General features: G+C 35.5%; 1 protein-coding gene across 1 annotated transcript in view; it reads left to right on the plus strand.

Annotated features, from left to right (window-relative positions):
• Positions 1–18,132, plus strand: part of THBS2 (thrombospondin 2) — a 28,359-nt gene that overhangs the window by 2,263 nt on the left and 7,964 nt on the right. Inside the window, exons 3-15 of the mRNA XM_026044836.1 lie at positions 731–815; positions 4,843–5,039; positions 5,831–5,971; positions 6,204–6,300; positions 7,291–7,461; positions 8,274–8,450; positions 10,060–10,233; positions 10,698–10,825; positions 10,932–11,084; positions 12,130–12,348; positions 14,253–14,360; positions 15,990–16,149; positions 17,318–17,436. Coding sequence (XP_025900621.1) covers positions 731–815; positions 4,843–5,039; positions 5,831–5,971; positions 6,204–6,300; positions 7,291–7,461; positions 8,274–8,450; positions 10,060–10,233; positions 10,698–10,825; positions 10,932–11,084; positions 12,130–12,348; positions 14,253–14,360; positions 15,990–16,149; positions 17,318–17,436 — 1,929 coding nt within the window. The remainder of the gene's footprint in view (positions 1–730; positions 816–4,842; positions 5,040–5,830; positions 5,972–6,203; positions 6,301–7,290; positions 7,462–8,273; positions 8,451–10,059; positions 10,234–10,697; positions 10,826–10,931; positions 11,085–12,129; positions 12,349–14,252; positions 14,361–15,989; positions 16,150–17,317; positions 17,437–18,132) is intronic.

Genomic DNA, 18,132 nt, shown 5'->3' on the forward strand with positions numbered 1-18,132 from the left:
TTTTTTTTTTTTTTTTTTTTTTTTTTTTTTTTTCCCCCATCCTATTGTGCCATCTAGTTTCCAGTCAGTGCACAACATGCTAAAGTCTGTAGCTGTCAGGAAAGCCAAGAGGTCTTACCCTCAACCCCTCATTCCTGTCTCCATCTTTAAGTATGTCAGTCACTTCTGTTGATAGAACTATTTATGGACCTATACCATAAACTGGATCACTGAGATGATCTGTGGTTAACATATTGTATTTTTGGAGATTTTTTTAAAAAGTGAAACAGACTTTTTTTTCCTCCTCTCATATTAATGACAGCACAACAGAGCAGACAGCAGAGTATGGTACGCAGGTACTCAAGGAATGACTGTCTAAACATGGAAGTAGGGTGGTGCAAGAACTTCTTAAACTGTCTTGCCACCATAGCCAATGTCTTGTGGCACTATAGCCTGAAATATACCCAATGGAAATTGAGATTTGAACTCACAGCTCATCAATTACTGTTTTATTATGATCTATTTCAGAAAGCAATCAGTTTTACGTTATCAAATATTTTTAATAATTTATAACAAGTTAATAAATCAATTACAATGACTGTGTCAGGGTTTACTGTTTTATAGTTTTTTATAGTTTTCTTTATCAATTTATCTGTAATTAAATTCAGGCAGTAGCATGAGTATAAGACAAATCACCTGTTGATTAATCCCAAGTTGATGCAACTTTGTTTTTAACTGTTTTTTATTGCAGGGTCTTTTGCAAAATATTCAGTTAATCTTTGACACTTCAATAGAGGACATTCTGCGCAAAAAAGGATGCCAGAGGACCCAACCAAGTAAGGATTTCTTCTACCACTAATGTAGTTCAATTGACTCTGAAAATGAGAAATGTCAATAGTTACATATTATCCTAAGTCCATGGCATGGATCCATTGAAATTGTAGAGAAATCTCATGGAATAGTACAAACCAAGAGTTTCTTTTGGTTATAACAGGAAAATGTTCATTAGAAATCTTAAATATGCACTAAGCTTTTGTATTAGGGCTCAAGGAAGGCACTGACTATTTCACTTTACAGTGTTTGTAACTGGCAGGAGCTCAGTCAAGAATCAGAGACAATGGATTCCAGTAAAGGAACATGATGGGTATGTGAGATAGTCAGCACTTCAAGGTTTTATCCAAAACTATCAGGTTCCATTATTTATGTTACTTTGCCATGATATAAGAGGAGCAGAGGAGTGAAATGCTCAACTTTTTTTTTTTCTTATTTATTCAGAAGTAATTAAGCAGCAACAGTGTTCAACTTCTTCAAAAGGAAGATGTATTTTGAATATTTTTCCATGAAAAATCTCATATGTAGATATACATGTGTGTATTGGTGTGTATTTTTATAGGGGGAGCATATATACATATGTACATATTTATATATGTATGAATTTGCTATTCTATTTTTCAGTCCTGGTAAAGGAGTTTRGTTGATTCTCAAACATATTCCAGAGATGTCCTATGCTGCAAGAACTCAGACACAAGTATGCTGACATTGTTAGAAATGTCTCATGTGATCTGGAACGTGGCCTTAGATCACTCAGGCAAGAAGGCATTCTGTCATTTGTTGATTATGGTCTGTTCCAGCTGACTTATTTCCTGTACTCAAACTAGAATCTACATGGACGTGCTATGCCCTACATTTCCATTTCAGGGTACAAAAAGGAAGAAAGAAGATAAAAGGAGGAATTCATAAGAGAGGAATCATATTACGATTTGTCGTATGCAGGGCAACTTTGAAATACTGATTAGTATTCTTTACCTTTGTTAGTGGAAAAAAAATGTTTTAGGAGCAGTATGAATGTAGAAGAATAGAACCTGAGTTGATGTCCAAACAATAATCTCAATAAAATGAGAGATGGTTTCAAGATGGATGCAGTTCAGTTATCCTACTTCATTTTTCATAAAAACAAAGGTGCAAAAAGCCTAATTAGAATTAAGGACACATATAACTCTCCAAATATTCCTCATTCAAGGATATTCATAACCTCCATTCAAGAAGTTCCATGTGTAGATAGACCTAACTAGTAAAACCAGCTAGAGAGATCTGGATATCTTTGCATCATTATTGTTTAGAGCAATTTGTTTGACGAAGTGTTTTGAAGCAGCACTAAGTAAAAATCAAAATATAATGTACTTGTAATATAACGAGGAAATCAATGGGAATCTAAAAGGAAAATAGTTTTGTATGCTAATGCATTCCTTATGAAAGATTCTTGTACTCTTTAGTTGTTGCAGTTATAGTCAACAGAGTATTTTTTTAAAAGTATTTTTCTTATCACATCTGTTAGCTACCAAATTTTCAAAGTCCAATAAGATATATAGAATTGATTTTTATCATTCCTGAGATGCTTATCAAAAAAAAAAAAACCAAACAAACAAACAAAAAGACTTCATTTCACTTTTTCTTTACAAGACCAAGAAGAAAGTGCAAGATGGAAATTGCTTGTCTAAAGACAGACTAGGGCTTACAACAGTCTCTGGCTGAAACTCTATATCAGAATGACCTGAGAGGTTTGTTAGCTTGTTACACAACTGTTTTCTACCACCCGTTGAGATGAGGTATAGATATTAGATATTAAAAAGCCAGGTTTTCATGGCAGAGGCCCTTGTTACACAGTGAAGTGTAACAACTCATCAGTGAGGGTACAATAAATTCACTGTTTTTTCAGAACTGTATTTCCCTATTGTATTTTCCATCCTAACCTGAGAAAATGTCCAGTGGAATGGCAGCTTGGGACTGCTGTAGGTTTGAGGGTAGGAAGTTTCTCTATAGTGTGATATTGCAGATACTTTAAGGAGGACTTCTATACATGCATTGAGTAGACAGGATGACAAATACATCTAAACAGATACATGAGTAAAACACCTTCCTCAGATGAACAGAATGACATTTGCAAATGTGAAAGAATGCACAATCTGCTCTTGTGGTTTCTCATTTTAGAGATGATCATATAGTCCTTAGGAAATTAGCAGGAAGCCAGCAGCAGTGAACCGATTTCCCAGTGATCCCCAGGCATCTTCTTTCACTTGCTGCCAAGTGCCAGTAGGAAGTGTGGATTTAGTTCTTCAAACATAGTTTTGGTTTTTGTTTCCTGCTGAGATTGCAGCTTTAATAATGTCCTTAGAATGTTCCGGTCAAGGCACACTCTATGTAGGCTTGAAAAAATATGAAATTTAATGACCTGAAAAATGCTTTGGGGCAATCTGAGAAATCTAAGGTCTCAATAGGGTAGAAAAAAATGCATACTTTTCAGGGAATCCAAAACCAATTGAAATAAACAGTTCTGACAGAAACAGTTCTGACCTGTTATGTGATATATAACTTTCTTTTTCCATCCTACAAGCAGCGATAGACGATTATTTAAGTTTTGAAACAGTGTAAACAGTTTGCCACCCTGACTAGTGGCAGATACTTCATAGCTTCTTGAAAAATACTTCATGCCACTCTTTTTTATTCTGTTTAAGAAATAATTTTTTAATGTCATTTTAAGGTTGGTTTTATTGTCTTATACTTTCAGCCTTAATGAATGAAGAATGCATCTGTTCCTGTTTACTTTACTTGTACATTTAAATGTTGTTGTTTTTTTCTGGGGCTTCTTTTATGATTTATGTTGTATAAGCAAGCATCCAATCAAGTCCTCAAAGTTTTTATAGCATTGCCCCCCTTCTGTGATTTGTAAACAATGAATAGAACTGGCTTATTTAGAAACATTTTGGCTCATATGCTTGTGCTGATTTCTTCCTTATAAATCTCTTTATGCTTTGCTCTGTCTTTTTATTTGTACACCATGAGTTCCTACCATTACGAATCTGGTAATCTCTATTGACAGAGACTGGAAGATGGATTTCTCTGAAGCTGATACCAAAGTTGAACTTAACTTACAGCCTTTAAGCTACACAAAGCTTCCAGGGAAGCTGAAGGATATTTATATGGTGAAGAATTAAATGCTTAACAGAAGGAAGACTGTATTATTTAGTTACCACTATTGCAGGGAATAAAAAAAGCCCACAAAACTCAATTTAATGACAGTTGTATGGAGAAAAAATTGATTTTATACACATTATATGTATATCTTCTTTAATTACTATTGATATTTTCTATTATATTCATTTTCAAGACTGTAATAGCGAGGAAGGTCATTTATTTTAAGAACACATTTAGTTCTCCCTGTATAATGCACTAAAAGTTTTATTTTACATAAGAGTTTTCTAATGGAGAACTATTTGGAGTGAGAGACCAAATATTCAGTCTGATCTTAGCTTCATATTCATTTTGCTTCCAAATCAAAATGTCATTACAATCACATTACAATGAGTATGAGAGCAGGCGGTGTGATATAGATCAGCCCAGATGCTGATATAAATTGGAGAATGGTATGAACTTGATCCGAGTATTTCTAGGATGAATTGGCAGAGCAATATCAAGAGTTTCTCTAAGGAAGCCCCTTCTCCATTTTTTTTTATCCTATATAGAGAAAACATGGTCGATGATGATGAAAAAATCTGAATCTTTCATGGCTCTCGGGATAAAATGAGTTTGTTTTCTTTTTGATATTGTAGCCTTTGCTATGTGTCCTTCATAAAAGGATGTATTTACTACCAACAGTGCTCTTAAGTGAGGACTGTGTGAAAGAGAGCTCAACTCTTAATTTCGAAAAGGAAAGCCTGTAATTGGAACCAGCCAACAGCTAACCTCCTTTCATTCATGGGGAAGCGTGAAATTGTTCTTTAGGTGTAGAAGCCAGTCAGATTTCAGCAAGCACCTGTGGGAGAACACTGTATACACAATTCTTCTTTTTCCCTTTCTTCCTGCCAGCGGAAGTGAACACTATCAATGAGAGTACTGAAATCCTTCACTTGAGCCCTGCTGTAACAACTGAGTATGTTGGTGAAAAAAAAGAAAAGAAAGTGGAGTTTTGTGATCGTTCCTGTGAAGAGCTGGGAACAATGTTCACTGAACTCAGTGGCCTGCGCATCGTGGTGAACAACTTGGCTGACAACCTTCAGAAAGTGGTAGGTACCTGTAAGAACTAAAAGAGGTCTGTAATGCTCTACTCTTCCTTTTTGCTCTGTCATTTTGGTCTATGCACATGTACTTGTCTGTATATCTACATACTGTAGATGTGACTTATGTTTTCAAAGTGACTACTAAAGTTGTTATTGAGAATAAGATCTTCAGTTAGGCTTGGCTTTCCCAAGGGTGGTTTGAAAGAACATACTAACACACAGACACATATAAAGGGTGAAATCAAGACTCTAAAAGCTGCTGCAGATTTGATCATTGAAAGCTAAGGAACCCAACCTTGCCTATACATTATTAAAGCTTTGCATGTACATACCTCATTTATAGATACACCGGTAAATGACTACAAGGGTATCTAACTGTATGTAAGCATGTGGAATTTTTGCATTTAAAGTAATATGGTGACATTTCACTGAGGTCTGTCCCTCTCCTAACTCTAAATAAGTGAATCCTTTCTGAAGGATGTTTATTAATACAGCATATTAATGTCTCTGGAGTAAAATATTTCCATCTAAAGAAAAAAACTCCCATCTGGAGAAAAAAACATGCTAAGAACAGGTTTTCCTTGGGGTATTATAACTATGGTCATGGTATTAGCTGAAGAATCACTATGCAGTATCACAGTGACTGAATGATACTTTTATTCATGTATATAAATGTGTAAAAGTACTTTTTTATTGGAAAAATACATTTTCTTTTCTTTTTCTTTGTCTTACTTGAGTTGATATACTTCAAAGCTACAGTTTTTTTTTTTTGTTTGTTCATTTGCTTCGTATTTTAGTCTGAAGAGAACCAAATTATGTGGGAATTGATTGGGCCAAACAAAACGCTCAAGAACCAGTCAGTTTGCTGGCAGGATGGCCGTGTCTTTTCAGATAATGAAAGTTGGATTGTAGATAGCTGCACCAAGTGTACCTGCCAGGTAAGATTTTGTAAGCATTCTTTTCTCCAGAAATGGACAAGAGATTTATTCCAATTTCTGTATTCAGATTTACTCACATTTACTCAGATATTGGCCTAGACTTACTGAAATATATATAAAAAATACTCCTAATTTCCATGATATTTTGAAGATATCAAATAATTTCCACACCACATAACTTTTCAGAGATGTCTACATTTATTTACTTCAGTATGTTGATTTCTACCTGTAGGATTCTAAAATTGTGTGCCATCAAATCACCTGCCCTGCAGTCTCTTGTGCTGATCCATCTTTCATTGAAGGTGAATGCTGTCCAGTCTGCTCTCATTGTGAGTATTTAGCCAAGGAGAAGGTACCACTTGGCAGTTCTGAAAACCATCACTTATGGGTTGGAGAGTGCTCAAAATGAGTAAGATATCCAAGCAAACAATGTCAAAGAAAATCTTATTTATTCACCAGACTCATACAAAATAATGTGGGTGCTCTAAGTTACCTTTTGCAGGAGTTGTTCTCTCTTCAGTCATTACATAAGTACCTTAGGAATAGCATGATAACTTACTTATTTGGCTGTGCACAAAAAGTTAGATGCATTTTCCTCTCCAATAATGTTTTTTTTTTTTTTTTTCCCAAGGCATGGCATTCTAACTTTTTTCTATTTTAACTATTCTATTCTAACTATTTGCTTTTGTTTCTTTTCCATACCTTTTAGTTAAAACGGACTAGCACAGATTAGGAAGTCTTCTTGCCTTGTTGTGGAGAATGTGTAGATTCCTAATCAAAATTTTAATGTAGTTTGGAATATTTTATGAATTCACGTCATTTTTCTTCGCTGTTGTTTTGATTCTGTTATTCTTGTATCTTATGTCATATATGCTATTTAAGTTATAAGGATTTACTTAATTGGAACAGATTGGCAAGGTGCATTTAAGACAGCATTGCAGATTGTGAATTAGARTCACAATAGCTTTAGTAATTTAACTAGTTCAGTGAATTTGTTGTGAATACAGTTCATTCCACTCTGTTCTGGACAGATCTATTACAGGGAAAAAACAAAACAAACAAAGAGTAGTTCTTCTGGACTGCTTAGTTGTCCTAAATAATTTAAACCCATTGGAATATATTCAGAGGTTTTTTTGCCTATTCAAAGCATAGGGTACATTCCTATAAGATGCTTCTGATCACATTTACAGTTATGTTGTGTCTGAACAGAGGTGAGGCCACCTCTCACCATATTGACCAATATTCCAAAGTTAAGGGTATGTGGAAGCCAAAAGTAGCAGGTAGTGCTAAGCACTTTTTTTGTATCTTCTGCTCTGCAGCTGATGACAGTGAGGAAGGCTGGTCACCATGGTCAGACTGGACAAAGTGCTCAGTTACTTGTGGCTCTGGCACTCAGATGCGAGGAAGGTCATGCGATGTCACCAGGAGTGCTTGTACAGGCCCGCACATCCAAACAAGAATGTGCAGCTTTAAGAAATGTGACCATCGCAGTAAGTAATGCATTATCTTTTCAGTAAGCTTCTTGCTTTTCTAAAGAAAGTCAAATTTCCTTTGGTTTTCTTGTGAACACTTGATAGTCAGAACTGTATGTATTCAAACACTTCTGCATGCATGATTATAGGATTACAGTAGCTATCAGTAATTTTTTTTTCCTCATTTCCCCCCTTTTTAGTATTCATACTTTTCCTGACAGTTTAGTATGTATATTCCAGGMTCAACTCTGTTAACTAAGAGGTAGTAAGTGGTTTTTTTTTCACATTAAAAACAGGAGGCCATTTATTTGAGGTCATTTTGGAGGCAACTCATGATTGATATACRTAGAGAGAGGACTGTTGATCTGCCATTTATTCATGATTATTGGTACCATCCTTTTGCACAGCAGTGTTTAGGAATACAAAATTATAGAAAAATTTTGCTGCTTTTATATTTATGACACCTAGAAGTAACTCATACTATTGCACAGACTCTCTCCATCCAAAATACTATAGTACTGAAGGTTAATGCTCACCCTACTAATTTTGCAAATGTTTATTTAGAACAAGTATTCGTTCTATTGGGACAAATTATTTTTAAATAAAATAACTAACATCTATGTTAATCCTGTGTTGGTCCTTGAGATTCTTAAGAAACTTGTACTTGAACATGTGAACTGAAATCTTGGGCTTTGTAAGTGACAGTATTAGGAAAGCGAGAGGACATTCATACGTGGTGAAGGGCTTATTAGAAGGCTAAGTTCACAGTAAGATTGTATTACTGGTCAAAGTGAGCTATTTCCTTGAGTTTTTTTTCTGTTCTCCGGCAGTACGTCAAGATGGTGGCTGGAGTCACTGGTCTCCTTGGTCTTCATGTTCAGTTACCTGTGGAATAGGAAATATCACTCGTATCCGCCTCTGCAATTCTCCCATTCCTCAGATGGGTGGCAAAAATTGTGTTGGAAACGGTCGCGAAACAGAGAAATGTGAGAAGTCTCCATGTCCAGGTAAATCTGTGGTCTTAAATGCTGGATGGAATTCAACTAGATTATTATTCATCTAGCTCCAATTTATAGTGAATTTTATGACAGAGGGTATAACTTGTAGTTTAGGGATGAAATACACCTTCATTTTTTGAATTTTGAGATTTAGCATGATGGTGTTTGTAGAGCTTTTGGGGGATCACAAGTCAGGAACMTGGGATTCCTTTTGTGATCTTGCCACCAACTGACTCTGTAGCCTCTTGAAAGTCACAAYAGTTCTCCATGTTTTAGTTAAGTGTTAATTTGCTAATCTGCCTCAGTTGGATGTTTTGATAATTATGACAATGCAGTCTGAGGTTTTGTAAACCTCTTAAGCTGTAAATTGTCTTTAAGTGTTAAGAGTTTGAGAGGGAAAAGAAATCATCATTTAGTTATTTATTTCTGCCTAGCATGAAGAAAAACATTTTCTTTCTCATAGAGAGGTGGTAAAATATATTAGGTATAGACATATAAAGGATAGACATAGAGATAGATCATAATAACCAGATGAATATATCTATCTATATTTTAAACTTATACAAGCCATACTAAACCACTTCTAGGCTATGTTTTTTGTTCTCCACACTTYTTTTAACCTCTTTAAAGACTGCTTTTCATGCCACCAATTTTCTATTTGCTTTTCTATGTACTTCTCCCATTAAAAAAAAAAAAAAGTTTACCTCCTCTGCACAGCCTTTCCATTCTATCTGTGAGATATGAACTTAAAACTGATGTCAAACTTTCTAAACCAATTGTATTTAAATAGCTATATTCACTTTGTGAATAGGTCACCTCAAGAACCACAGTTTTTACAACACTGCAAACCAACATAGAGTCTGGTTAAATATTTGTATTTCRGAAAAATTGAAGAGCAATAACAGAATCAGTAGAGTTGCATAAGTATAAAATGTGCAAAAGAGTCATTATATTTGTGAATCAAGCAGCATTCTTTGAGCTATACGAATGAGTGGATTACCAAACAAAAAACAATAACTGCAGCAAAATGTAGTGACCATACTAATAAAAAAAAATCATATCAAACAGTAGACTTCATCTTAAGTTCTCACAGTAACAGAATAGTTAGTTCCATTCGATTTGTATATTCACAGAGAATAAGAAACTACACAGCATATAATCAATGGTCCTTTTTGAATGGAATGAATAGTTAGTGAACAAATTGCCTTTCTGAGCACACGGTTGCCTTAAAGTTATAGAGCTCTGATTTGTCGAGGTTATATTTTGAATCTTGTAGTCATGTGCCACTGTCCATACAAAATGGAAGCTTAGTAGGCAACTTTGAAGCCAGTGTACTTGTTCTGATTAATTCAAATGGAAATACATAATGCCAGTGGACACTGCTTGTTGTTTTGAATTATTGGCCAAAAATGCTTATAAAGCAATTGGGTATTTTTTTTACATGTTTGCTTGTGTCTGCAGTATTGTTATCTTAGTATCAGGCTGTGCCAGYATCTTTCTTCCTCTATGTGCAGTGGGAAACTGCTTTCAGTCAGGGATCTGAAGAAAGGATTGTTGTCATTGGCATCAAATGTCCTCAGCATATGGCTTGTGATGCCTTTTGTTTTGTGTATTCCAGTGAACGGTCAGTGGGGTCCTTGGTCTCCATGGTCTGCTTGCACGGTTACCTGTGGAGGAGGGCTTCGTGAGAGATCTCGCCTCTGTAACAGTCCAGAGCCACAGTATGGAGGAAAACCATGTGCAGGAGATGTCAAACAACACGACATGTGTAATAAGAAGGATTGCCCAATTGGTTAGTATTTAGTTAGTCATTATTCACAATCTACGTAACTATTCTTGCTCTTGTTTCTTTAGTGGGAAACATATGAACTGACACTGTGAAATCTACTTATTTCACTTTTGTTTCAAGAAAGGTTTAAACTCTTTTTGGATATTGGTTAGATCCATGAGATTTTTATACATATTCTTGATACTGATTTTATCTGAACAAGTATGCTTTTCTTAAACAGGTCTCAGTATGCTGTAATATATCCAACTCAATGTAGCAATCTGTAGTATTTTCACATTCAACTAATATCATATTAAATGGATTTAATAACCCTAATTTCAAAGGGTTTATCTGAGTATGTTTCAACATGTGTGATCTAAGCTAAAAAACAGAGAATGCCTGTTTTTCAAACGTATTCTTATAGGGCTTGTATCCTTCTAACTTCTTTTTTGTCTTTTTGTTTTTGTATGCCTTTGGTCGTCTGTCAGATGGGTGTTTATCAAATCCTTGCTTTCCTGGAGCAGAGTGCAATAGTTACCCAGATGGATCTTGGTCATGTGGGCCGTGTCCAGCAGGCTACCTTGGCAATGGCACAGTCTGTGAGGATCTTGATGAGGTAGACCACATTTCTATAAAGATCAAGAAATCACTGTGAAGTTCTTATTGTTTGGGAGTGATAGTCATCTAATTGGGTTTTTCTTTCTTTCTTTCTTTTCTTTCAGTGCATAGCTGTACCAGATGTTTGCTTTAAGGTGAATCAGGTCCATCGCTGTGTGAACACAAATCCAGGTTTTCACTGCTTGCCATGTCCTCCACGCTATAAAGGAAGCCAGCCCTATGGAGTAGGATTGGAAGTTGCGAAGACAGAGAAGCAAGTAAGTGATGTTGAAGAGAATTTGAAAGAGCTTAAAAGCTGCAGCATTTTCACCTGAAAATATCTGTGTGTGGAAAAAGTGATAAACTTATGTGCCGAGCAAAGRTAGGTTAAAATATCTAACTAGCTCCAGACTATTTTTGATTGAAATGACAAAACATTGAATCTGATTTTTTATGGGTCTTATTTTCTCCTCTCATCTTCACAGCTGGACAAAATAAGMAAAAAATGCCAGGAGAAGGTTTTAATTCCCTGCTGAACACTCAGTTCATTCCCTGCTGTTTTTCTCATCTCTAAATGCCTACATAGGGAATAGGGAATTGTAAAATCAGAATAGTTATCTTCATAAATATATTGCTATGAATATGGATATCACCAGACATTGTTTGAAGTTGTCATTCGCTAAATCCCAGTGGGTCAACACCTATGAGTGGGGAAAGATGGAAGGAATGGAYGTGATATTGAAGACTATGGTTTGATAGACAATTAGGACAGAAATGTTGAAACAAATGTCATGAAATGGCTGCCTTCTTTCTATTGAACTAAACACCGATTGAATCAACATTTGAAGCCTAAATGCAAAACATATGCTAAACTTAAACTCTTCAGATACTGTCAAAAAAAAAAAAAAAAAAGCAAAGTGATAGGTAATAAAAACTTACTACAGCAGAATATGAAAATTCATTAGCCAATCTCTTTGATTCAAGGAAAAAAAATAACGCTGACAGCCTGACAAGTAGCACAGTAAAAGAAACATGTGAGTATGGTCTACTTTCTGTTAGAGAAACTGTGTGGGGATTAAAGATGTCTGAAAGAAAGCAGATTAAAGTAATCACTTTAATTGCTTTTTGAATAGGGTCCATTTTTTTCTGKGTTTTATTTTAATTATTTTCATCATACACATTTTCTGTAGTTGTGAACTGGCAGAGCTATATGACTTATACAGTTTCTGCTGTTTTGCATCTGGATAACTGGTCTGGTTTTGAAATAGCTGGGTTGGATACAAATATCATCATCTTACAATAAGCATACTGTATTTTTTACAGGTGTGTGAACCTGAGAATCCATGTAAGGACAAGACACACAGTTGCCACAAGTCTGCAGAATGTATCTATCTGGGCCATTTCAGTGATCCCATGTACAAATGTGAATGTAGGACAGGCTATGCTGGTGATGGTCACATTTGTGGTGAAGATTCAGATTTGGATGGCTGGCCGAACAATAACTTGGTCTGTGCTGCTAACGCTACGTACCATTGTGTGAAGGTAAGTAGAAAAAGGGAGATAAAAAGCCATATCATATCCAAATTTTCCTTCTGTCATAACAATTTTCTGGTGGTCAATTTATTTAAGCCTTTACTATTACAATAGTCTTTCTATGAGATACTGTGAAATGTTTATTCATTTATTGATCCAGTAAGGGATAGGGAATTTTCATAATAGAATTCAGAGTCTTGTGCTTTGTATCTCTTCCTGCTCAATATTGAGGGAAGGCTGGAGTGCCTCTGAATAATACATTGAGCAAGAGCTGTTTCATGTGTATGTGCAGAGCACACAGTTCGCTAGAACTAAAGGGAAATCTCTGGGAGGAGCAAGCCTTCAAGGCTTGTAAGACTTAGGATCTACAACTCGRAATCCCTTCTCTTCCTTTCAGATAATTAAGAGGTGAACCCTCTATGAAGCTTGGATTTAGAGCCTAAGATGAKGTTTTGGCAATAGGAACCTAAGAATAGAGTACAGCCCACTCATTCAGATACGTGGAGTGGAAGATCTTTGCTTTGGTTATCAGGGGGATAAACTCTTTGCCAGATTAGCAAAGCAAGACTGACCTAAGATTGTTCTCCACCCTTCCTGCCAAAGCTGAGACACKGTATAGAAAAGAAAAGATTCTAATGCTAAGAAAAGAAGCATTAGGAAGCCTAAAAAAGGTTGATTGTAGATTTAGCAGTAGTCATCTATCATATATGTTCCCTGGGATGATGGTCGTATGTTTATCCGCAGCACGCTGTAACTCCATTTTGGCTCGCCAGCTTGGTCTTCCTCTCAGTAGGACTGAAGTTGGTGAGAAAAGATGAACACACCTTAATATCTCATTCTGATGGAATGCTGCTGTGTCAAAACAGAATGAAGTTGTTTGAATTCTACAAGTTTAGACATCTCATAAGTAGCTTGGAAGTTAGTTCCYTGAATCCTGAATGATGATCATGCTGGTGATTGGTAGTTGAACAACAAGCAGGATATAGRGGGTTGTGAACTTCGCAGCAGTAAATTAAGCAACTAGATGAAGTGAACTTTTCAGAACCATTTACCTGAGGAGGAGGCACAGCCATCTGCAGTTTCATATACCTAGATAGTTTCATATATCTACACAGTTTCATATAATGTAATTTTTTTTCTCCTCTTCATCATTTTGTTCTCTCTGTATTAAAGTCATTTATCTCTAAAGCTATCATGAACTTCTACTCCTATAACTTACAATTAAAAACATAGTGGATAATAAAATGAGACAAGTTGCACAAAGACTAGGAAAGTYTGAGATCAACTTTCAACAAGATCAGCTGGCTTAATAAGAGAGTTCAAGAGAGTTCAAAGTCACTCTCTTAGACTTCATCCAATTGAAGTCAGTAACTTGGTCTTTCTCAGCAGAAGGGAATTTCAGACATGAGTGGAAATGTGAGCTTGTAATGCTGAACTTCYTCACCCTTGCTGATGCCTCTTCAWTGTGGATCCAGCCAATTCAGCAATTGCAGATCATATATATCTATATATATATATAWAAATATATATATGCACATATATATTTTTGTTGGTTCTTTTCATCAGGATGTGCAACATGTTGACTCAAGATATAACATAACCCATCAGTTTTCATTTAAAACCCAACGTGCTGAGGCTACTTTAAAAAAGCTGTTTCCAAAGGCTTTTTCATGTGTTTCAATAATATATCCTAATGTAATTAGAGGAAAATAATTTATTTAAAGGAGGTGAAGGGCCAGGAACTGTTAAAAATACAAAGCTTTCTCAGATTAAAAAGAGCAAACTAAAGATTTTTTTCTTGAAGTTGTTAGTGTCTGAAAATGAACTTACTGTCTAATCAAAGCTATATGAATAAGATAAGTAACAGTAAGTAGTAATGGATACATAATGTACTGGTTATTTCTTTTGGTCAGGATAACTGCCCCCTTCTGCCTAATTCTGGCCAGGAAGACTTTGATAAAGATGGCAAAGGAGATGCCTGTGATGAGGATGATGACAATGATGGTGTTGAAGATGACAAAGTAAGATGCATTTCTTTGTCTTCAGAATGTTGACAGCTTTTAAGCAAAACCATTACAAGACAAAAAAAAAAAAAAAAAAAAAAAAAAAAAAAAAGCAGTATCAAGCAGTTGTATTGCCAACACTGTTTTCTCTGTCTTATATACTGCAAGCTGTATTGGGGAAGGTCAAACAGTAACACTGAACAGAATGAATCAGACCTGAGGATCCTGCACTGAGCTATGTGAGCTCCATGTGAGCTCTGTTCAGTTGGACACATGAAAATGGGCATGGGCACTTCAGTTTAATAGAAAGTGATATTGGGTTTTATATTTTGTAATGAGAGAATGATGCCTCTGTCATGTTTGAAAAGCATGCCCATGTTATATTTGAGGTATGTTGGGAACTTACTATAGTGTATGTGTCATAACTAATAATACATCCTAYATAAGCAGAACTCACAGGAGGAAAGTAACTACTTGCTCCATACTTTTCTACTTTGGATCTGCCCACAAGATTGAGATTCATTTGTCTGCAGAGTCTGCAAGAATATTAGAATCATAGAATGCCCAAGGTTGGAAGGGACCTCAGAGGTCATCGAGTCCAACCCCCCTGCACACGCAGGGGGGGGTATATTTGACAAGTCAAAGAAGAATTTGATAAATAATATAATTTAGTGTATATCTTTAAAAAATCATAGTCAGCAGTTCAAATGTTTGTAAAATGTTGACTTTATTTTATATACTTAAAGATAATACATATACTTCTGGAGAGGCTAGAATGTTTGGATGATGTAATGATCTGTCCTACTAAACTATGCTGTGCATTTGCACAGAGCAAAAGTAGTATAAAGATCTCTTTAAATGGTGCCCCTCCAGATATCATGAAGCCTGATTTTCCTGCCACCACTCACACTGCTTTGGTTTGGTCCTTCTTTGTTTTTCACACTGAGTAGTTCCTTATGCCCATGAAAAGGCATATAATTTAGGGATATTTGAAGCATAATTTTTTTTTTATAGTGAATTTTCAAATTATGAACTTAAGTGATTTTTTTCAAAMTTTCCCTAAAAGAAATAGTCAAAGGAAAAAAAATTTTGGTCAATTATTTTATTTCACTTTTATCTTAAAAATACTTTGCACTCTGTTATCATATCCCTTCTAGGGCAAAATAAAAGAGAAAAATGAACCCATTTTTGAAATTAAAAAAAATCAAAATACTTCATTTAAAAAGAGGACCATTGATACTATCTTGTTCCAAAAGTCAGAATATTGATTCTAGTTCATTCCTAAAAAAAACATGGTGATGAAGTTGGTCTGATTTTGCAATACATTCTGATCTTTGAAAAWAAAATAAACTAGTAGAATACAATTCTTTTGAATTATTACTATACAGCTATTTTCTCACTTGCTGGTCTATTAATGAGATGTGGTACACACTTTACATGCCTTATACGGAATGTTCACAGTGAGCCAGGCTGCACTCTGAAACCGTCCCTTTACCACAAATTTCTGTCCACTAGAAAAATACTATATTTTCACTTTGACCTGTGACCACAATGAGTAAGGAGTAAGAAATACTGTTTCAGAGGGGGCCTCTCATTCCCTCAACTCCAGCTGTAATTTATACTTTTCAATTTTTTCTTCCTCTCTAGGATAATTGCCCACTTCTATTCAACCCTCGTCAGTTTGATTATGACAAGGATGAAGTTGGTGATCGCTGTGATAATTGCCCATATGTGCACAACCCAGCTCAGATTGACACAGATAATAATGGGGAGGGTGACTCATGTGCTGTGGATATTGATGGAGATGGTATGTTTTTAGTGGAAATGTTTCTATTGAAAAAATGTGGTGTGTACAACACTCCAACACATTTTATGTCTTAAGATATTTTTCATAGTACTTATTTTATTTACGAGTGCATGTCTATATWCCCCAATTTGGGTCAGAATAAGAAGGGGATATGCACAGAAATGGTTTTCAAAAGTTATATCCCTGCAGCATTTCAATTTATGAGAATTCAGAAGTTGTAAAATTTAGAAATTGAAGAAGAAATCAAGTATTTTTCTTTAATAAACTTGTAATCCCTTGGATGTCTATCTGATTTGAACTTCTGGATTTATTAAAATCTTCTCATCCTGCAAATCATCAGGTTCTTAGTAGTAATCATGAGGGCTCTACATATATATATGAAAAGAAAAATGTAATTTCATGTCATTTGCTGAAGGACTGTACAAATATCCAGAGACCATATAACACTGAAGAACCATGTGTCCTTTCCAGACAGCTAGGCAAACATGTCTGGATTTTGCTTCTTTTCAACGTTATAATTTGGAGGGGGGTTATCAATTGAACAACGATATTTCCAGAGGGAGAACAGTTTCTATTGAAAATGTGATATGCAGTACAGTGTGTGATGCACGTTTAGTCACATAAACATGATAAACATMAGATAAAATCTTTAACTGCTGAGATGGCTAACCATTAATGCAGTTGCTGCCATGTAGAGCTCTTCAGAAATTCTTCCATGATATAGCTGTGCATTCTGCATGATTCCTCAGAAGGTCTGGGAAGAAATTACAAGTCATATTAAACAAAAATAAAATATCTACCTATATGATAATTTCTTTTACAAATATAAAATATGTGTTTAGAAAAAAAGGACTAAATTCTTCAAACATAATCAGGCCCTAGGCTAGAAAATCTCTTGGGGGAAAAGCAAAACAAACAAACAAAAAAAAATAGTAAAATGGAAGGGTTTATTATAACATGAAAAGTAGGATTAGTACCATATTTTTTCTAATGCTAGTCTTTTCACTATTTCATTTTTCAGTGTGCTGTTGTATCAATCAGAAGGCCTCTGAGCCCCTTAAAAGCCTGCATTTTGTAGTGGTGACTCATATTGTATATGGCTATCTGTGCTGGATACTGTATCATTCTAATTTCTTTGATTTGTTTTTCATTTTTTTTCTTCCCTCAGACATTTTTAATGAACGAGATAACTGTCCTTATGTTTACAACACAGACCAGAGTGATACAGATGGTGATGGTGTTGGTGATCAGTGTGATAACTGTCCACTGATGCATAATCCAGACCAGGTAAATGTGTACACAGAGTTTCATTAACACAGATTTTGGAACAAGAGCAGAGATGAAAAGGGAAACATTTGAGGAAATRTCTGAAGCTGTTACTATTTCTGCTGCATTACAGTTGTATAATACAAGTAGAGTGAAGGAACTCTACCATATACTTGCATGTAATTTCAGCACATACGTGGTCAATACCACAATATGCTGTATCATTTTAGAAATATCTGTAGCAGTGATCTGTGATAGCCTGACACATTGTGTTATTCCCCAGAAGCCTGAGACAGAGGCTGATTTCTGAGACAGAGGTTGGAGGCAGACGTGGGCAGAAGGAATACGCTGTTTCCTATGAGGAACAGGAGGGATACTGGGACAGAGAGGCAGATAGAATTTTTCTGCTGAAAGCTACTGGCGCTGGGCAGGCTCCAAGATAAAAGAGCTTGTTTTGCCTGCACACACATAAACCAYACCAGTGTTGTATTGTAGACTTTTTAACAGAAAATATGTGGTTATGGAAATAGTGAATTTAGATATTTCTTGCTCCTGAGGAGGCTGAGAAAAAGGCTAAAAAATGAAACAGCTATAGAAAGCTCAGCTGTTTGTCTACAGGGATACAGAGCAGTTTTGATGAATAAAAGAGTAAAATATGTCTTTTTTTTTTTTCCAATACTTTTCAAGGATACAACACTTTATTCCCATGTCTTTTGC

This window comes from Nothoprocta perdicaria, unplaced genomic scaffold (assembly GCF_003342845.1).
Source record: "Nothoprocta perdicaria isolate Ctin4 unplaced genomic scaffold, notPer1 scaffold_387, whole genome shotgun sequence".
Taxonomy (NCBI): Eukaryota; Metazoa; Chordata; class Aves; order Tinamiformes; family Tinamidae; genus Nothoprocta; species Nothoprocta perdicaria.